This window comes from Tetrao urogallus (assembly GCF_951394365.1).
Source record: "Tetrao urogallus genome assembly, chromosome: 1".
In the NCBI taxonomy this organism is placed as follows: Eukaryota; Metazoa; Chordata; class Aves; order Galliformes; family Phasianidae; genus Tetrao; species Tetrao urogallus.
The window spans coordinates 53,125,076-53,147,957 of record NC_136813.1 but is presented as its reverse complement, the minus strand read 5'-3'; the positions used below and the strand labels follow the sequence as shown (position 1 = coordinate 53,147,957).

Below are 22,882 nucleotides of genomic sequence, written 5' to 3'. Positions count from 1 at the left end.
AGTGACTGGATGGGGTGGAGCCAGGATCCACCTCTTCCCAGACCTCATTTAAGGGTTGGCAGGGGAAGAGAGGGCATTACTCGCTGGAGATCTCTGCCTATCTGAGATCTTCCAAAGGTAAGCAGCTCTTTTTCTTCTTTTCTGTATCTGTGGCTGCTGTGTTTGGTCTTGCTCCCATTTGCTGTAGCCAAAGACTTTACTACTCTGCCATTATCATCTCGTTATAGCATTACACAGAGGATCTCAAAGAACAAAAGAGAAGAAAGCATAACGATTTTTAAGCGCAACAGAACATCTCTCCTTTAGTTTAGAATTCAACGTGTCTGTACTGAATGATATCAGAGAAGTTATTTATTACAAGTGCTTAACAGTAGAGCAGCAAATACACATTTACTAAGCTGCGTCAAATCTGATCTGTAGTAGCCACGTGGCCAACTGTAAGCCTGAACTGCCACAGTAAGAACTTCATTTCTTTTTTTTCATATCTGGAGCTGGAATGAGAGCCATTGCTGAGAACAGGCAGTGTACTATCGAAACTGAACTGGCTGCTGTAGCTCAAGCATTACCTTCCATATTCAATCTCCTATGCCTCCATTGTATTTTGAATTATATACGAAAGGTGTGCAGCTAGAACTCGTTACCTGCCAGATAGAGGCCCTCTGAGGAGGAAAAATACAAAACAAAATCTGCAGAATTCCAATTACTTAGCATTCTCCCTTTTGAACTGGTAAAAAATAAAATAGAATCACTTGCCATAGCTGTGAACAAACACCATGCTACAGGAGTCAGCACACGAGTCTTGTGCCTGTGAATAAAGGGAGTAATAAGGAATATATCAAGCAGCAGAACTGCAATGGTGTCAGCATCGTGGGTGCAAATAAACCACCTCCACACATCAGCAGTCATTCTGCCCTTAAAAACTACCTGCAGGCACTGCTAAGCTTCTCCCTCACAGATCAAAGGAGGTGCTTAAAGGAACCTCCATCAGCGTGAGGACACCCAACCCAGTCATATGAGCCTGGGCAGAGCCAGAGCAGGATGGGGAGATCCCACAGCCAGCTCTCCAATCATCTTGTACAAAGGAATTGCCCTCAACTTTATATATATATATATATATATATATATATATATATATATATATATATATATTTCTATTTCAGTTCCACAATCTTGGCACAGCAGCTGCCATTTCCCAACACAATGCAAAGAGCAACAGACTGCCAAACAGCGGAAGGAGAAGCCTGTGAAGAGCCGTGTGACTCTGAGAACTGCACTTGCAGCTCCAACTGCTCATCAACAGCAGAATCCAACCCCGGTATAATCCTTTATAATACTGTAATTGCTGTGTCCTGCTGGTGTTTCATCGCTTCATTTTTCTGTCTTTGGATAGTGAATGTCAATCTGTCACTTCTCTTCTTGAGCTCTACTTTCCCCTTTTTTTTTTTTCTTCTGTTGTAGTTTATTTTTGGACCAAATCTAGGAAAAATATTCTAACTCCATAATTGACGTGCATATTGTAAAAAGCCTCTGGATTTTATTTAGACATCAGAGAATTATTTCTCAAGCACTGCCAGGGAGTTGATTATAACATGTATTGGTTGGGCTGGCACTGCTGAAGCTGTGATATTACAGATTTTAACACAAGCTAAACCGCTTTTCTTGAGCATCTATTAAGAACTGCAGGCAGGCATTGATCAAAATCCATGCAATCCAGAGCAAAATTGTCCTTTGCAGTTGAATGTTGTATCATCTATGCATATCCTGCCACTAGGCTTCCAATGGCTGAACAGTCATTAAGCGCCCTGATTTCAGTGAGCTTGGTTGGAGCAGTTAAGCTGAGCTATCCTGAACATCCACCCTACCAGCCTACATGCTATGATGAGACACGTTAGTACTACACTACAGTGGCACTGACACTTGCTCAACACCAGCATACATTTCAACATACACTGAAAAAGTGTTTCAGAACCCTCTTTTTGTAGAAGGGTTAAAAATTCAAGAAACCCAGCTCTTTTAGTGAGTGGCAGTGTAACAGGTAAAACATAAATGGCAGGTACTCTTCTCTTTGAAACGCAAAGCTTAGCATTCTGTATCTGCTGGCCATCTTCTAGCAGGCATGTTAAGTTCATGAAGTATATCACTATCTAAAAAGATGCTAAAAAGAAACTATTTGGTATCTGATTTCAAGAGTCAGTAGGAAAAAAAAAAAAACAACAACAAGGAAAAGCACTTAAATCTCAAGCATAACATGAGCTGCAGAAGGCAACTTCTCTGTATTTTATATTTTGGTATCTGTAAAGTGCCACATAAACACTCAATCACAGAAAGGTCTTAAAAGCTTGTTCAGTTCCAGCCTCCTGCCAGGACTGCTCCCACCAGCTCAGGCTGCCCAGGGCCTCACCCAACCTGGCCTGAATGCCTCCAGAGATGGGGATCCGTAGGTTCTACTGGGCAGCCTGTTAAAAACACTGCTTCTGCTCCTCCAGCAGCCAGACTGCCCACAGCTGGAGAGCAAATGGTCTTAAACCCCATCACCTGACAGCTTTTCCAGTGCATGTGCTCATGTACAATATTCACAAAGTCCTTCTCATACTTTAAAAAGCTGTGCGTTAATCCATGCATATGTAATACCCCTTTCATCTTCTCTCTCACAGATTCACCAGTAATTCTTAAAATATTGCAGAACTGGGCTCCCACAGTTTCCCACTACTTTGACAAAGAGCATTACACTTACGCAGGCCAGCACATTGTCATCCAGGAATCTATAGAACACTTTGGAGCAGTGGTGTGGCCTGGGGTAAGTACTCAATATGGCATCCAGGGAGTTGACGTGACTGATAAATCAGAAACGACAATGGCAGACAAACATCAAGCTAGTATTTTTAGTTAATTCCTATTTCTGGTGAGGAACTAAGCTGTGAAATACTAGAGCAGAAAGCTCTGCCTTACACTGATTTGGTAGTTCGCACCAAAAGAAATGGGGCATGTAAGTAGCATGTAGATAGTAAATTATTTCCACTTACAGAGGTAAGAAAAAAAAAAAATACCTTCCAATTGGTCAATTGGATGAAGATAGGGAGGAAAAAAAAGTTAAAATTGTTTGGAAAAAATTGGAAAAATTGTTGCTTCCTCCACATGGTCAGCTGCTCATTTTAGAAAATTGAAGCAATCAAGCAGCATTACAAAAAGGAGACTAAAGAAGAAAATTGTGAAAGATTAAAGAAAGTACTTTAAAATAATGAAAATATTTCTTTGAAAGAACAGCCTGGAACTATTCCAGCGCAGTAAGGAAAGCCATACTTGCAAACAGGTCTTTTCCAATCTTCATTCCTTCTGCTGCAAAAAAAGAACTTCTTGTAGACTCAGAAATATGGCTCTGGAGGAAGAAAGGGTGCTTCAGAATTTTTCAGATCTACTTTTATTGGAAAAGCTCACCAACAACGTCTGACCAAAAAAAGAAAAAAAAAAAAAAAGATAAAAATAAAGTGTATGGATAAATGAAACGGTATCTGAATCTGGAACGTCAGAACATCAGTTCTCAAATTAATCAGGTGTCAGAATGCAGATGGTAAAACTTTCCAAGAAAAGCGCGAGGTTGTGCAAATTGGGCTGGTGATTCATGAGTTGTCAGCCTGCCCAGAGCAGGTAGACAGCGTTGCATTATGAGGAAGCACAGGAGTTAAAACACTAACACACCAGTCTTAAGAAGACAAACAAAAGGGCAGTTAATTTCTTTGGCGTCCGTTTATGTTATTCATCAATAGAATGGTTCCCATTTGGATGCTACCTATCTTGAGCTGTGAGAGGAATCACAAAAGGTATACATGTCTGCTGCAAATTCATTATCTCACAAGACCTAAAATTAACAATAAACTAGTTTAATCGGATTGTTTGACATAAAGAACAGGACACAATGTTTCTTTCCATATTATGTTTATGTTACAGCCATCAGTGTTTTCCACTGTATAAAAAAATACAGTATAAAAACATCAAATTAATTTTTGTGCAACTTAATTGATACCATCTTACGAATATGTGGTAATTATTTCAGGCACTGGCTTTGTCTCAGTATCTGGAATCAAATCAAGAACGATTCAACCTCAAAGACAAGAAAGTTTTGGAAATTGGTGCTGGAACAGGCTTGGTTTCCATCGTGGCTTCCATCTTAGGTCAGTAAACTATTTCCTTTCAGATTTCTTATGAAACACAATCTAGATCTGTGACTGCCACTTGAAAGCAATGAAGCAACAGCTGAAATTAATACATTCGTCACTGCTTTTTTTAAAAAATGAAAGCAAGTTGAACACTGATGTTAATAAAGATTCTAGCTATTGCTGAGGGGGAAGCAGGGGAAGTAATATCAAAAGTTTGCATCTTTAGGTTTAACTACATACCTCTGAATTAAAACAAACCTATGTATTCTTTAGGAGCTTATGTTACAGCTACTGATTTGCCTGAAGTTCTTGAAAATCTCTCATTTAATATTTCAAGAAATACACACAACATGAATACGCACAAACCTGAAGTGAGAAAACTGGTGTGGGGAGAAAACCTCAATGAAGACTTCCCTTTATCAACTTACCATTACGATTTTATACTGGCAAGTGATGTTGTATACCATCATACTGCTCTGGATGCCCTGCTAGCAACAATGGTACACTTCTGCCAGCCAGGGACAGTATTATTATGGGCGAATAAATTCAGATTCAGTACAGACTATGAATTTTTGGAACAACTTTGCAATGTATTCGATACATCCATCCTAGCAGAATTTCCAGAATCAAACGTCAAGTTGCTTAAAGCCACGGTAAGAGAGAACTGAAGAAAAAAAAAAAACAACTACTAATTTTGATTTCACACCTGCACTTTGCAGTTTGGAATGTGATGCGCAATTATGGTACGCCCTCTGTGCGTTTACGTCTGTGAAGTTGTAGCTGTAGCTGAACTCCGCATGTTTTGTTACAAGAAACCTGCAAGACAAGCAATATAGCTCATTTGTCTTGGGTTCATACTTACAACCTATTCAAACAGACCAATTTCACTCCACTGGAGGAACAATGTCACTAAGTAGTCAGATAGCAGGGAGACATTAACAGAAAGCATTGATCTTCTAGGCTGCACTGAACTTCTGCTGTTTGGAAGGTGTTCTCTTTCAGCAAATTTCATTTACATACTCCTGGATGAACCAATATTTTTAGCTTTATTTGTTTTTATTACCTATAAAATAACCTTTTAAAGTATCAGAGTGCGCATGGTGTTTTTTTGATCGTCAGTTTTGCACATTTATTCTGTTGTGTTTTACATTTTTAACATTATTAAACATATATGTATAGCTTTACAATACCTGGTCGAGATTTAACTGTCTGGCACTTTATACACGTATCAGCCTGTCCTGATACTCAGGTTCACATGGATTTTTGAGTTTGCCTGAAATCATTCCAAAATGAAGATTTACAGGAGCACCTATGCATCAGCAATTCTGAGCTGCATGTATTAACAGTTTCAGAGGTTGAATTTTTCTTTAAAAAACAAAAAAACAAAAAACAAAAAAAAAAACCACCAAAAACAAAGAACAAAACCACAAATGTAAACTCTTGCAAACAATATGGATAATTATGTCCCATTACTTTTGTCTAATAAATAAGATTTTAGCTACTCCTGAAGTAGCTTTAAGGCCTTCATACAATTGAAAATGAAATTAAGATCAAACGTGTTAAAAGTCACTTTACTGTAAAAAATACAGAGCTTTTACAGGTTTGCAGTTAAAATTAACAGTTAAGAAACTAACATGCATGCAGTAAGCTATATCAGCCTAATTCCAACTCTTTTCTGTTAGCAGTTCTGGCACGTCCATTGCCAGCAATGGGATGCACAATAAGGTAACTCCCTGATGACTGGAGTCAGGTTAACAGGTATTAAGCTGTACCCAGGTGCCTTTACTGATAAATACACACAATTTAATGATCGACATTCAGTAATGAAAACATGCGTTCCTATAAAAAAAAAATCAAACTTATCTTTTCATATCCTGCCCTTATAGAATTACGTTAGGTTTACAATTTCCAGATTTCTAGAATACACAATAATCAGGGGGATACATAACAGGAAGCCAGTTTTCAGAGAAAGTTGCACAGTGAGTCCATCCCAATAACTTCATTAGCTGAAGGAAGAAAGCAAACAACAAAAAAAAGTGAGACGCTCGTGGGTCATATTCTTCAATTTAAGTCCTTCCAACACACATTGCATTGACATTAACTACTCACTGAGGATATCTGTAATCAGAAAGATAAGTCTGGAGAACTTGAGCTTATTTAGATCTGAAAGGCTAGGTGATCTACAGCCTTTCAATTAAACATACAAATATTTGATGTGATTACATTTCATAGCAGGTACAGTAATTCCCATTAATTCTCTGCCTATGTTATACTAGTACTATTTGTGATTACTAACAGTAACGATAACAGGATAAACACTCACATAATGATTTAAATACGCAGAAGAGTTTTGGTAAATACTCTAGAAAAAATGGAAGAGCAAACTGGGACCAAAAAAATGGGACCAAACATCAAAAGCTTGGATAAGGTTAACATTTTGAGTTCTACAATGTAAAATATAACAAAGATTACGCCTCCTGTGTTTAAACATTTACTCAGAATTAATACAGACCATCATTTTACTGAACACACTTTACCTGAATGCAGTTTTTCAGGTTGTCTTTTGTTGGCTTTTCTTCTGCAAGTTTTGTTGCGAACTTGAGCCCTCTCCCATACATTTTGTTCGCCAGCGCATGCTTATAGGCAAAAGTCAAAACCTACAATATGAAAATAAAACAGTTTAGATATTACAATACTTGGCTCTTACAAGGCTTAACAAATAATAGCAGATACTCTTCAGGAAGTAGAAGTGATTTAAAGCAAAACATTCACATGAAACAGATTGCATTTTTTTTGCAGGAAAACACATGATTCCTAGTAGCAGTTATAAACAAGAACATCCTAGAAACTACTAATGACTTTGTGAACATATCTGACTTTAGAACATTTTACGCAATACAGACATCATTATTCAAATTCTTTAGTCATCACATTTCTAGGTTGTTTGGATTTTCATTTGCTAGAGGCAACTGCATAGTAAAAAGGAGTTTAAACAAAATAAAATCTTCAAGAACCAGGCAGACGTATTTGATCCACAGAAACAAAGACTCCATTAACAGCGTTGGTTTGCAAGAAATAAACTTATTGCAGAAACAAATATGAACATATATACTGAATGATGTATGTGTGTATATAATATATAAATATATACATACAGAGGTATGCACATAGTTATAAACAGGCAATGAAGACAGGTAAGCATGAAGACAAACCTCAGGTTTTGGTCAACTCCTCAACACTATTAAGAATAGATAAGAAAACTTCCTCTTGATACTACAAACTCCAAAAGGTAGAGTTCACAATACCTGACAATGCTGCAACTAGCATTTGTAAATGAATGTGTGAATGAATGTGTTTACTTCAGAGATAATGTGAAATAAACCAGGTTCTGAACACTATTAAGAGTGTTCAGTGTTGCAAGGTGGTTCATAGTATTTCACCCATCATTAAGAACTAGTGATGAATCAGGACATTTTCATCTATTTCCTTTGGAATGCTTACAGTAAGTTTAAAAAAAAAAAAAAAAAAAAGAAAAAGAGTGACAGCACCAAAAATGGAGAACATGACATTACTATTGTTTTTAGTACAGTTTTAATGCAATCTGGTATTAGAGTTTGCAATTCGTTTTCCCCTCAGTCAGCACAATGATTTTCCTTTTCTCTGATTCCTCAAATGAAAGTCAGTTTTCCAACAATGTGTACTTAAAATACACCATTGAGAAGCCAACAAAAAAAAAACAACCAAAAAACAAAAACCTCAAGGATGATCAGACATAAATATTTTGCATTATAAAGATTTAAAATATTTTCTACTAATAAAATATTAAGGAATCCAATATTCCTATCCTGCAAGGACTGAAGAACCTGCCTAATTTTAGCTAACTGAACACTCCTTCTGAATGTTAACTGACATGCAATATTTTGCAGTATCTGTACCTGAAAGACTGAGCTAGAAAAGGAAATGGCACACCTAATTATCATGGAAGTGAAGGTACAGTTTTCTAGGTCTGAAGAGCCAAGTACTTCATATGCCAAGCACTCAAGCATTGCCCATTCTTCTGTCTTCCAGTATTATTTGGTTATGTTGAAGTATTCACTTAAGCTGCAATAGCTTTTGAATACAATTTGTACTAGTTAAAGCACACACACATATGCAACAATGAGCATAGAGCACCATTCACATACAAATCTTTCCAAATATTGCTATTGGAAAAGTACTTTGCATGCCGCATTCTCAATCCAAACACTTCTGAACAACTGCTCAGTGGATCCATCAGCAGACTCAGTTGATTAAACTGAACTTAAAGAAGTAAAATGAAGAAAAAAAAAAAAAATCCTTTCTGAAAGTATGATAGAACCACAAACCAAACCAAAAGAAAACAAACCAAAATCAAGTGAGAGATGCATTGGAGCTTTCAGCAAACATATTAAAGGCTAACCAGAAATAATGTCACTGCTCTATTAAGAAAGCTCTTACCTGACCCTGTAAGTTTTGAATGGTTACTGAACATCAGTGATAAAGGCAGGATGTAAGCCACTTGACAGCATTTCTTTCGTAACAGGGCTTCCTAGAGTTTTTGTAGCAAGAAAACAAAGTATTTTACGAAATACCCTTACTCTGGCCAAATAAAAGTTTGGGTATTCCTAAATGAGGAAAAAAAAAAATCTCTCAAGGACCAAAAGGTTGAAACAATGCTCCTAGACCTTTTGATAAAAAGATCATTTCTAAGTGCTTGAAAAAACAAACAAACAAAAAAAACCAACCCACAGTCAGTTGTAAACAAGTAAAAATACTAAAAGTTTGTTAGCACTTCAGAAGTTAAGAATAATGCACGGAATGCTTTAAAATCAGTATAGATTAACAAGATTTAAGAAATAATACCTCATTACTTGTGCATATATTGATCAAATTAAGCCTTATAAATTACAATAGTGCAAGCTTTACAGTATCACAGAACTGGAGCTCATTCCTTGATGTGTGTAAACAATAAAAACGGGGATGCTATTAAGATATAACCAACAGCTGCTATCAGATTGTATACAACAGCAAGTAAACAAATCTATAGTGTACAAAAACAGCTGCTAGATGTAAGAATAGAAATGAATTCTCTATGCTTGGTATTATTTCATAACTTCAATAAACACAAGGCCAGCTTTTACAGAACAAATGATACAGATGAAAAGTTGACCGAAGAACTGTATCAACGGAAACAAAAAACAATATGCACTTTTAGGATGCTTTGGGGTTGGGAAATAAATGTTAGCTCCTACGTTCCCAAGCTAATGGCCTGTAATAATAAGTGTACTGAAAGCCAAACCCACAGAAATAGTTGTTAATCGCCTGCCAACTCGCTGACAGCTACAAAAAGATGCATATACTTTGGAGGATAAAGCTCTGAAATGATCTCTCAGGACATTTGCATGGCTGCAGTATTTTCAAATCTGAAAATGCTCCTTAAAAAACCAGCACACTTAAGGTCCACCAATACTCAACAATTACCTAATGCAAACCTTTCTGGGATTTTAATACCTATACTTAGCAAAAGGAAAAGAGATTTGTATAATTAGTTACTTCATTATTTGAACTGTTGGTTAAAATGTATCTACATTAACAAATAATTAAAATGCTACATTATACAACACCTACAGACAACACAACTCACTGTAAGAATTATAAGCATGACAGCTTCAGTATTATCAGGGAGTGAGCTTCTTCAGGCTCAAATATAGCTACGGGAGTAAACTAAGGTTTCTCAGCTTCTTATGTTGACTCTCTGCTCAATCAAATATTACAAATAAAAGCAATATTCATACAAAAATTGACTTATCTTATTTTCAGAGAGGGAAGGGAGTTCATGGAATCAAGTGCACAGCAACAACCTTTTGGCAGTGACTGAGTATGATCTGCTGGAACAGACAGCTGCATCTGACAGTAATATGAAAAACACTCCAGGCCAAAGATGCTTAAAAGGCAGGATGGAAAGGTCTGGGTATTTTATCTGTTTACTTATTTTTAAACATGACTTTTGCTTAACCTTTGGATTAGCTGTTGGGGATAAGGGGAGTTAAATTCTATAGATGAGTCAATGTCAGCAAGAAATAGGTAAATCCTACTACTCTCCTGTAGAAGTTTTGTTTGAAACTGGTCATTTTGGCCTGCAAAGTGTACAGTTATGCTCAGGTAAATGGAAAAAAAAAAAAAAAAAAAAAACAACAAAATTTATACTTCAACACTAAAAAAGTACTAAAGCACCATCACAAATGTGCCTGCATAATCAAACAAATACTTGCTGAACAGAGCTATCTCAACTGTGGTATATTCAAATTGCTTTTCTATATAGAATACACATTTTCTTTCATGCATCATTTGAAGTAAAACTTCAGAGAGAAGTGATCTAACTAGAACAGAGGAAGCAGGAACAACGTACTTACTATCAACAGCAAGCACCAGTCTTCCTACACACTTGCTATAACATGACAAGCATGACACTTCAATGGAAAATAGGCAAGTAAGGGAACTTAACACCTTGTGTGTACCTATGTGTGCACATACTTCAACAGCAGTAGAAAGGTTGCATACAAATAGCACTTGATTTACTAGAGGGTGAGCAAAAACACACAGAAGTGATGATATTCTCAATACATCTTACACATACAGAAGAAAGCATGCTCTCTCTTGGTTTTCAGAACTCCACTTAGCTTTTAAACATTGTCATCATCTGGAAGAACTTTGACCCAAGTGAAGCTTTGAGGTAAAAACAGTTTCTATCAATGCAATGTTTCTATCTAAAGCTGTTAACATACTTGAAGCACTAGAGTACTGTACCAATTATTAACATCCACTTGTTCTCACCCTGCTGCTCTATCTTTAGAGCATCAATGACACAAAGTCATGTTCACGTACAGTAAGAGCTCCACATTTTCAGTTCTAACCTCGTGTTAGAATAACTTCGCTGCCTCCTGAGGATTATGAGGATGTTCAACACAAGGCCTACTCCTGCTCCTACATTACTATTCCAAACTTTACCTTTCCTCTTTCCACGTTTATATTCCCCCCAAAAAGAAATGAGTTACCCAAGGTTAGGCAATACAATCAAGCCATAACACTTCATTTTGTCAGTCCCATTTAAGTCTTTCCAGAACAGTCACAGAAATGCATTTTGGTTGTTTTTTTGGTTTGTTTGTTTACTACCAATGGGAATTTTGTCAAGCCCAAGTCTGAACTGAAGATTATCATAAACAGAAAAGACATTTTTGCCCTTTGTTGCAACAATACTTGTCTGTTTCTTAGAATTTGTTTTGAAGCTTTAAATACTACTATGTCCTCAATGCTATTTGCAAACTTCCCTCCAGAAATCTTGATGGAAGATGGACACTTGGACTAGGTGATCTTGGAAGTCTTTTCCAACCTTGGTGATTCTATGACTCCTAAAAGGATGTGGATGTGAACTACACAAACATTAAGATTCCTCTGAGATGCTCAAAACTCAGATTTTCCCCTACCAGTCTTCAAAACAAAATTACATGCACTAGGCACACTGTTTCTAAAGTAGTAAAATAATCCAGTAATAAAACAGTAAAACTGTATGCAACAGTGAAGAGACTTATAGGAACAATTATTCTACATGGATAAAAGGTTAGAAAGGAAGAAAACTAAATGCTAGTGGTGATATTTAAAAGACGACAACATTTGTGTTTATTCAAGCAGAAGGTTGAGAAAGTTTTAAAACACAATCCCACCTACAAAACTTGCCATGATAAAAAAAGATTAATATTGACCAGTCAGCTTGAACATCAGAAGCAGTTTGGTAAAAGTGAGCGGAAGGAAGGAACTGCAAATTGTTAAATTCTTTTTTTTTTTTGTAGAAAAGTAACACATGTATTGCTATTCTCACAGTATACAGCAATAGACAGAAGAACATAACTACATTTTTCCTATTTATTTTCATGTCAGACTACACTAGGACATTAATAGAGCTAAATAAACATATAATGATGATCCAATTATGCTTTATGGTTTTGAATGACCACATGCAGTAGAATTGTCAAGTCATGGCCTCAACCAATGGTTGAGCACCAGGTGAGAAGGCCTAGCAAAGCCAAGGAGCTCAGGTGCAAGCAATGCACATGAGTGACCAGAAGTAGTGGAGCCTGGGTCCACACCTCCCTGCCTCCATTTAAGGATTAGCAGCCGAGGGAGCAGCATCTCTCCAGATAGATATCACTCTCCTGTTGAGCTGTTACTGTTTATGAGAAGGGATGAGCCAATTTTCCTTCTTTATTGTCTGCTATCGGTCTGTAGTGCATTTGAGGGCACTGTCATCGCCTTATTTTGTCATAAACTACACAAAGAGCACTCCTTTGCTGGATGGAAAGCATAGTGCTAAGAGCTCAAACAGCAGGTATGAGCTGTCAAATTGCTTACTAGTTAGTTCTCCTGGAAACTACCAGGTGGGCATGACACCTGTTAGCAGTGGAAATAAGAAAATACAAACCACAGCAAACATAGAACTTCTACATAGCAATGAAGAGAAACAGTACTGTTTTCTCTTTTGAGAATAACTCCCTGGGTCTGACCTTAGTTCTTTTCTTCAAATCTGTTAGCAAGGAAAACCATTAGAGTGCATTACTGTCTCCTTTCAAAGCACACAAAGACCTGAAGTCACGCTATTTTCACTCCTCATTCCTTGCAGAGTTTCCAGAAAGAGAAAACAGAAGTAAAAATGTGAAAAGCTAAGTCTGTTCCAATAAACATACATACGTGATGATACTGCTTGAAGTATTCTTATTTCTTTCCCTTCAAGTTTTTTGTATTTAATCTGTAGGGGTTATAACTGCTGAACAGTACCATTGGGAAGATGAGAATATATATCCATGACATGGTCTTTTGAAAGATTAAATTGATAGCAAAATTATCACCGCATAATTGCTGACCAGCCAACAAGTATGCAGAATGCAGAAAGCAGAAAGAAAAGCACTGCAGGAACTAACAGGCTATCTAGGCTACTTGCCAAACTATGACTGAAACAACTCAAAGATTGAGATTTCAACACCTATCTGGGTAACTCATTCTAGTGCTGGATCACTTCTACAGCAAAAAGACTTTCCTTTTGCTTACATACTCACTCCTATGGTTTGTCTCTGCTGCCTCCTGCCCTGCCTCTGGGATCACTGTGAAGAGCCTGGATGCATCTTCTTTTTACCCCCTGCCTCCATCCCACATTATTCACAACATCTACCTAAGCTTTCTCTTTACTGGCTAAACAGTCTCAACATTTCCTCATATGACAGATACAACAATTTTTGTGGCCCTTGTAATATTATTCACATTACTCATCACTGCTATACTGATACAGAGCAACTTGTTCAGCAGCAAGAGACCAAAAATGACAAACTGCAAGTGGGCCAGGTGGGGCTGAATAAGTGAGGATAGATATGGGTACAGGACAGAAAAAGCATGGGACAATGACATATCTCAGGAATTTTTAGGATGACTCAGAATTTTCAGAAGCCATTGGTCTAAAATACCCAGAGCATTCCACAACAGTTCTGCACTAAAAGTAGTATTCCTAATCACTTTAGATACGCTTTACTAGTAATTCCAAGAAAGAAAGCAAACAACACGCTGAATAACCACAATGGAACTCACTTCCACATGAAACGCCACAACAGTGTTGGCCTTTTAGTTACTTATTTAACAATACAGAGGCATCCATTTTCAGAAGAAAACCTGAATTGCACACAGATAGGTCCCATGCTTGGATCCAAGAGAAGTTTAGATCCCTAATCTGCCCAAATCAAACCACAGTTGCTCATTCCAGACCCAGAGCTCTCTTCTTGATACACTTCCAGTAGGACAGCTGTGCTGATAGTTTTTCCCCACTGAAAACATGAACATCATGTTTATAATCAAAAGATTAAAGTAGAACAGGGTTCATTACTACTAGTATTGTAGTTACAGATAAGCAGCAAGAACATCCTGTCCTACATAGTATGATTAAAGCACAATCTGCTACCATGGGATACTACAATCAGACTAAGAACAGAAGAAAAATGCTTAAAAGATGTATGTGAATACATGCACTACAAGAAGTGAGAGCAGCTACCATCGACCTTTCAACCTTCTTGTTCAAACCTCCAGCAAAAGCACAAGCTCTTACCAGGAAGACTATTTATTGTCAAGAAATTAATAACATTTTATTATTTTCTTTTGTAACTATCTGAAGTGCAGCTTTGGCAGCTTAACTGAAATAGAAATAAACGCCTCTTTTGTCTTCCAAAGCCATATGTAGAGTTACACACAGCAGATAATTAAATAATACACAGTAACTCAACCATTAAAAAGTCAAAAATCAGTGAATTAGTATACACAAGTAAAATGTCTCAAGTAATATTTTTCTTCTGGAATAGCTGTTTCAAACAGAGAGACAAACTTAGTTCCAGTCTTAGTAAACTTAAAATAACAGGAAGTTTTCTGCTAATAAATTTTTCAGTGTAAACATTTCCAAGAATTTATTTTACTTCTATAGACATTACTGACAGCAAAACACAAAACTTCTGCTGTCTGTTTTGTAGAATAAGCAACACAATGGAGGACTAAACAGAGCAGCTGTTTGTACTTCTGCATACAGCTACAGCAGCTAGCAAGTTAACCAAAAACACTGCCTGAAAGGTACAGAGAGAGGCAATTCAATGAAGCAAGCACCTTTTTAAAGGAAATCTGGTACACTATACCCTTCCTTTTAACCCTATGTTAATATACAGAGAGATGTGCTTACCACAGATTTGCAAAATCTCTATGGAAAAAGGTCACTAAGGAAGCACAACTTATGGGGACAGCATGAACACGCAGAAGGGAGGAACATACATGTGCACGCAGAGGTGGTGCATAATTCCAAGAGGAGCATAAAAAATACAATATGCAAAAGGAAGTCTGCTCTGCACTCTTACCTTGCTGTCAAACAGATCAGTCCATTTTGTTGTTTCCCAGAACGTCTCTGTCAAGGCTTCTGAGCAACTCTCATGATCCTCATCTTTGCCTTCAGCATCACTGGAAGCAGCCCCATCTTGGGTCTGCAGATGAAGAAGCTGGTCAGCCAGCGCGCTTCCTTTTCGACAAAGTGCATCCACTAAAGTAGTCTTCTGTTTTTCCATTTCACTAGAAAAAAACAGCAAGAAAAAGATTAAGGACTTTTCATAGACACATCATTAAGAACAGAGTCAGTACTGACAATCAGCAGTTAGCACGCAGATTGAAAATAAGCACAAACATCTTCTTAAAATCAGGGCTATTTACTACAAATAAAACTAACTGAGAAAAAAAATATATTTCTGAGACATACTATACATTACAAAAACTCGATTGTTCTCCTCAGTTTGAAACATCTTTGGTGTCTTACGGCAAGGGCAGCTCAGGATTTTAAAACTGGGTAAGCCAGCATCTAGAAATAAAGCTTTACAGCTCTTGGCATTACAAGCGGAGTCAAATCCAGCACTAACATGAGCAGATACAATTCTGCTGACTTCAAGGGAATTGTACCCATTTAAAGCACCATTACATCTGGTGTTTAGTTTCAGATGTTAGATTCAATCACATGATCTAATGGTTCAACTTACCAAGAAATGTTTTGAATGAAATTTATTATAGCATAACTTTGTTTTTACGTCAGTGACTCTAGAATTACACACACTGATTCAGGAAAGCTAGACTACTTTTACAACTGAAATCTGGTATATTATCTAACATAACAAATAAGCGTTCAATCTCCCCTTCTAAGGCTCTAATCTTCAAATCTGTAGCTCTTATATTTGTGACTAAAACCACACCACAATAATTCTCTGGATTAGGGTATCAATTTGAACACACTGTGTTCCTAGGGATGAATACTGATAACTCAGGGAAACATATCTAAAAGCAAAAAGTAACACAGGAAAAAAAAAATTTCTCAAAAATACTCAGAAGCAGAATTATGGTCATTGTATCTTAAACAAATGAGATTTTTGGCAAGCAGTTACTTCTAAGACTGCTATCAATTTTAGCTTCTAACCCAGTTACAAAAGGTTGCAAAGTATTATGAAAAGGAAGTTAGCGTTCCAAACACAAGCCTCTACAACAAGGTTGTAATGGTTTCCTCTGAAGTGACATTAAGTTTGATACAACCTTAGTATCCCATTTTTTCAGATTCATTTACATCCTGAAAGAACCCCTACTTTATTTATCATTTCTAGACAACCCACTGCAGACTTCAGTGTTCCTGTATTCCTGAAATACAGTAAGGAACAAAATCCTGCAAACAAGCTTGAAATCGTCTGTGCTTAAAACAATAAGACAAGCCATTCAAAACAATTACAGTCATTCCAATTCTTATAAGCAGAGAAAGTACAGAGATTACAAAAATAGGATGCAAGAAAATTATTTACTGGTTAGGTACTTTTTTATAGTAGTTGCATCAGGTCTGGGATCAGTCTTCATAGCAAAATAAACTGCTAATGCTGTTTGATCAATATGAGAGATTACGGTATTCGCGGCTTCAACAATTTCATCAAGTCTTTTCATACGTTCCTAAAAGAAGGGGAAGAAATGTATTTAGTGATATGAAATCATGCTACTTGATTGCTGATTTTATTACCACCAGGATAATTGCAAAGGCATGCAGGAATAAGGTGAAGTGATTCAATATGCTCTTTTCTACACCTTCTCCAACTTCTCGCATGGAAAAACCTGATGGTAAGCCTGCATTATCAAGATACCCCACGTACACACTACATTTCACTCAAGACTGTAAAAAAAAAAAAAAAAAAAAAAAGTGAACACACACACACACACACACACACACACACACACACACACACACACAGATGCAGATTTTACAGGAATAAAACACCTTCCAGAACAAACTGATGATTTCTCAAGGAATAATGCAGTTAATAATAAAAAGCAGTTATTCACTTCTGACTGAAATGCGAAATCAGAATCAAACAGAAAAAAAATTAAAACTACTGACATACACATGAAGGTGTCCATCATTAAGATGAACAGAAATAACCCAGGCACACAGACACTTCTGTGTAACAGTTTGCAGTTCTCATTTTTGAGGATGACAGATGGTAAATAAAGCTGTATTATTTCAAAGGGTTACTGTCCTCGCTTGTCTGGGCAATTCTGCTATGACATCAGTTCATAAGAGGAGCAAAATGTTAAATGTGCTCTGCTCAGATACCATCAGAATAACATTTTGTAGCCTAAAGCAATAGGTTTAGCTGAACAAGAAACAGATGAGAAGCCAGCATCCTATATGAAGGCACACCTTCTTTCATTCTATTGCAGGATAAGGTAATTCATGTTCAGTTAGCTCATATCACTGTCAATCTAATCTAATCAGGAATTCCTGCTTTATTGCACTGAGTACAGCTATGGTAATCAATTCAAGGCCAAACATGTATAAGGATTCAGTTGTTTAGGCTAAATAAATGCAGTGAGACAAAGTTTTAAAACATTAAATAACCTTTTCAGAATCCAGTTGATGAAGTCTAGCAACATATAGTGGAAGATGATTAGGAAAGGCTTCTTTCAACTCGTTGTACACATCAGGGGTATCCAGCCTAGAAGAGAGGAGAACATGAAAATACAGATTCTGAAGTTCAAAGCAATGTTTTTCCTAGTTTCTTTTGTATAGCTGCTTCAAGGTTCTGTAGTAATGACAGCAGACATACTTGGTCATCCATTGTATTTTTAGATCTCGTAAAGCTTCAGCAAATTCTTCTTTTACATCTTTTTCTTTTTCCTGTTCTCTTTCTTTTTCTTTGCTGCCATTTTTACTCTTGGATGGTGATGGTATCAGATGATAGTGAACTGTAAGGACATCCTGGAAGTGGGAGAAGAGGCACATACTGAGGGGGATACAAAAGCTAAATAAATCACAGCAAGCAACTACTCTGAGCTACACATACACTGAATAGGAACTCCAAGAACAAAAAAGTATTATTACTCTCTAAGAACTACTTTTTTTTCAAGCGATATAAAGGTGCAAATAAAATAGCACACTTGGTACAAGACTAAGCTTAAAACTGAACAAGTTGACTTTTGTGTACTCAGATAATTTTAATTAATATTAATTAGGGAAACAGCAGTGGCTTTTTTGTTTTTGTTTTTAAGGAGAGCAAACAGCTTGGTTAAAAGGTAAAGAAGTCAGAGATCCTATCCTACAAATCTGACAATAAACAAACAAATGAAGATAACTGAACTCTAGAAATACTACAATGATATACACATGAATTGCATCATCCAATAAACAAGTTTATCTCTCCTGAATGAGCGTTCCTTAATTAGCTACTGCACTGATGGTCACCTATGTCCTAGCTTGCTGCTACAGAAGTCCCAGTTTCACCTGTATTTGTGTTCAAAATAGCTGGAAGATAACTTATTTACTACTGTGAAAACTCTAAATGCTGGCACTGAAATACTACAGCTTGAGTTCATGCTACTCAACAATCAGCACAAGAGAATCAGCTACAAGATCTTCATGTTAAAAAGCTAACTAACCTAACACTATGCTCTGAAAGCCAATCCTGAGATAACTTATGTGTAAGTTTTCAAATAAGACAATATTAGACTTCAGTCTTTCTCTCTAAGACATTACAGCTGCTGGGGGAGGTTATTTTGTTGTTTTTATTGATGCCTTAAAATTAAAAAAAAAAAAACAAACACAAAAACAACACTACAAACTGAACGCCGAAGGCACATACACAGCTATTCTCTATTTAAAATACTTCACAAAGAAGATTACTTCAATTTAAATACTTCAAATACAGTTATCCTGTGGAAATATCATGTAAACTGTTGTGTTGCCTGATCAACTGCTCTGGCTATTTAGTTATTCAGACCAATTACCCTGAAACAGACTTGTGTGAATATATAAATGAAATCAGCACTGCATAATGAAATGCAATCTTGTGCACAATATATTTCAATCATTTAAACAGAAAGGTGACCACAATAAATGACTACTCATAACTTTGGAATAATGGACTTTAACATTACACTTCTGGATCTATTCAAGAATGGTGGGCAGAACAATTTTATTTCAAATGACAGTTTATCAGATCAGCAGCTTGCTAAGTAACCAGCATAGTTTTCAGTATGTCTAAGGCAAAATGACATTAAATATTCCCTTCCGACAATTATTCCTGCTACTTATCATGCAGTTAAAGGTTGAACTACAGAAGTGACATTTACAGATATATTTTTAAAGGTTGTTTGGAGCACTACTATACGTTATAGTTTTCATAGGAATTACCCTACACCAGTATGAAGTGCATGACCTACGTACACACACCTAAACAAGACTTCAGCAATACTTAGACCAAAGCACAACAAAACAATTCACAAAGGCAAACTCATGCAGAGGAGGATACAGAAGTCAGGAACAAGGTGCTGGGGCTGACTACAGTAATTAGAAAGGTAGAAACTAATAACCTAGTACCTTAAAGCAAACCAAACATTTTAAGATGCCTAAGAAGTTAGTCCAGTAAGAAAATCTGAATCACTAGTTTGCAGTGTTTAATGAAACACGTTCTACTAACACTTGCCTGAGAAAGAAATCTGTTTGCCTGGAAGTATTCTAATATTTCAGGATTTCCTTACTTAGGGGCCTCCTCTACTCCACTTAGCTGAAAAAGTTTGAGGTTATCTATTCAAATGCTCAGAGCATTCTCAAGCCTTGTCTATATCAAAAGGCTGGTTTAAGGTTTTAAATCAAGTGTAATTACATTAGCAAAATCCTAGTTATAAGAATGAACATTTTCATTTAAGCAACTAATTCAATGTAGGTCACTCTGAAAGTAATCCCTCCTATTTATTTCCATGGAAACTACATCAGATACAAAGAACACGATAGCACTATTTGATAGAACAAATTCTCAGCTACAAAACATTATTTTTCAATGTATTCATCACCATTAGTTCAGCATTTTTGCCAGCAATAAATAAGAGCAATAACAATCTGTACCAGAAGAAATAACCCACCGCCGCCACTGCTGAAAAGCAGCAGCCACCACCTCACTGTGCTCACATTCACTGTTCAGTCTCCATAAACATCCTGCAAGCATTGATGAATGTCAGTGGGCACATTTTTTCCATTCTGAAGGAATACAACGACATCCCTTTTCTTCACATGCACTTCGATGTCAGACACCACTTTGTCAGAATGTCCTTCTGCTACCATTGGCTGCATGGCAACAAAACGGAATGGAATAGTGATGGAAGGTTCAGCCTCTATTGCCATATCACCAACCATTTTCCTCTGACTTCATGGGCCAACATAATAAAATAGGAGGCACTACTTTCAGAGCAGCCCTTGTGCATCACTGAGCCATCAAAAAGGCAGTAAAAAAATCACTGCTCTCAGCCAGCTGTTTTTGGTCTCACGAGATTCTACAAACACTACAAGCTTGACCACTGAAAGGAACACAGTAGGTCTCATCTCTTGGTACCTTTTTCAAGAGTTTACAGAAAAATATGCATGCTTCTCTGCAGAAATCAAACGCATTTCAAAGGGTAAATATTGTCTAATAAAACATGATAGGCATAAGATAGACTGAAAGCATCCGCATTCTCTTATCTCTATTCTATGAGCAAACACTAGCATTACTCAAAGCTCTGCATCCCCCTCCAGTTACCAGAACATCCCAGAATGACAATGTTGTTGCCTTCAGAGAAACTCTTACTGGAGATTAAAGGAGAAAGAAGGTAGCTCCTTATGAATCACAGAACCACAGGCATTGGAAGAGACCTCAATAGATCATCAAGACTGCAACCCCCCTGCTAAAGCAGCTTCACTACAATATGTCACACAAGAGCTACAAACTGAATGGCAGCAAACAAGAATATTATACCTTGAAAGGATTACTTCAAGGCAACGTACAAATTAATGTGAAAGCTGCCCTTTGTTTATCCTCTAAAAAACTTAAGCAGTATTAAAAACTTTGGAAGTATACATGGTATGCACTTTGGTCAGTATACTCTCTGTACAATTTGGTAAGCCTCAGATGGTTTACTTTTAACTTGAACTATAACTTGTACATATACAATATGTACAATGCCCTCACAGGACCTATATTAATAGTTACCAATTTCATTTAAGTATTTTTATTTATACTTATGTCTGATGTTTCAACATCTGGAACTTTATATGGAAATTCCATTTAAAAAATATTTTCACTTCAAGGCTTTGCACATCATAACTAAAACCTCCTTGAAGAAAATCATCTTTTGTTTTATTTTCCATTTGATAAATGCCATGCACGTCTACATACACACAGCTGAATGTGTCTAAGGAATTTGTATCTACTTTAAGATTCAGATAATTTGTATACCATTGTTTTTATGGCAATCATTTTATTTAACTGAAAATGAAACTCACAAGCGAGACTTAAACAAATTGGGCAGGCACACTTCATTGTATTATTGAAAGCTGGATAGACAAGCATAATGTTTAAAGCTGAAAGGAAGTAATCTGACACATTTACTCTTACGATTCACTTCAGGATTGTATTTGTAACACTTCTACTATTCTTTGTTAATATCTGCATAGGAAATAACGGCAAGCTAGGGAGAAATGCACGAATTCTCTACCTCTCAGGCAGGCAAGGAGAGGGAGATGGTTGTCCCCCCTACTCTGCCCTTGTAAGGCCCTGTCTGGAGTACTGCATCCATGCCTGGGGACCTACAGCATAAGAAGGATGCACAGGTGTTTTTGAGTAGGTCCAAAAGAGGACCACAAAGGTGATCAGAGGGCTGGAACACCTCTCCTATGACTAAAGGCCAAGGGAGCTGAGCTTGTCCAGCCTGGAGAAGAGAAAGCTCCAGGAAGACCTCACTGAGGCCTGCAGAAGAGATCAGGAAAGACTCTTTATTTGGGACTGAAATGGCAGGACAAGGCATCCAGTTTTATAGTCAAGTAAATAAATAAACAAAAGGAGATTTAGATCAGATCTAAGGGGGAAAAAATTTTTCTCAGAGAGTGGTGATGAACTGGAACAAGTTGCCCAGAGACGTTGCAGATGCTCCATCCATGGAAATGTTCAAGGTCATGCTGGATGAGGTCCTGGCCAGCCTGATCCAGTGGAAAGTGTCCCTGGCACTTCACTTAGAATCAGATGACATTATGCTTCCCTCCAACCCAAATCACTCTGTACACTGCTGCTTAAAATCTGCATTATGTAAAGTAACAGAATTGTATCTTATAGACCAGACACTAGTACCATTTCCATCCTATATTAAAAACAAAAGCTGCAGACAAGTTGAAAGTCAGATTGTAACCATATAACAAAAGGTAGTTTGTGAAAGAAGAAATGTATAAAGAACCAAATTTTTCATTATTATTATTTTTTAAACACGGCTGTTTAGCATGTGCTTACACAATGCAAACCAAGGATAAGTCAGCTTCAGTGCCAATACAACACAGTTCTTCCTACTTCAGTGGAAATCGAGAGTTCCAAGAAAAACATCACTGAATTCTGAACTTTATGCTTATCAAGTGATCAGTAGTCAAAGAGAAAGGGTTTTTTTGTTTTTAAGGTCTAGACATACTGAAGACAGGAAGACATTTCATAAAAACCCATGCCTAAGGGTTTTTATTTTTGTGTTCAGATAAAATTAAGTCCCATGGCACCACTTTTGAAACAGAAAATTAAGGATTAGGTGAATGCTTCTGGGCTACACTTCCAGTA

General features: G+C 36.9%; 2 protein-coding genes across 2 annotated transcripts in view; one reads left to right on the top strand and one right to left on the bottom strand.

The window, feature by feature from the left end:
• Positions 1-1,200: 1,200 nt before the first annotated feature.
• METTL21C (methyltransferase 21C, AARS1 lysine) lies at positions 1,201-4,822 on the top strand (the record flags this gene model as incomplete). The annotated part of the gene is made up of 4 exons (XM_079535498.1): positions 1,201-1,315; positions 2,655-2,797; positions 4,052-4,169; positions 4,428-4,822. 4 exons carry the CDS (start codon positions 1,201-1,203, stop codon positions 4,820-4,822), a joined length of 771 nt encoding a protein of 256 aa, XP_079391624.1.
• A 1,248-nt stretch (positions 4,823-6,070) lies between these two features.
• The window catches only part of TPP2 (tripeptidyl peptidase 2), a gene marked incomplete at both ends in the record, with an annotated part of 47,455 nt that continues 30,643 nt past the window's right edge, over positions 6,071-22,882 (bottom strand). The window contains 6 exons of the mRNA XM_079549493.1: positions 6,071-6,160; positions 6,692-6,811; positions 15,104-15,311; positions 16,585-16,715; positions 17,659-17,755; positions 17,867-18,018. Of these exons, the coding sequence (XP_079405619.1) occupies positions 6,071-6,160; positions 6,692-6,811; positions 15,104-15,311; positions 16,585-16,715; positions 17,659-17,755; positions 17,867-18,018 (798 nt within the window). The remainder of the gene's footprint in view (positions 6,161-6,691; positions 6,812-15,103; positions 15,312-16,584; positions 16,716-17,658; positions 17,756-17,866; positions 18,019-22,882) is intronic.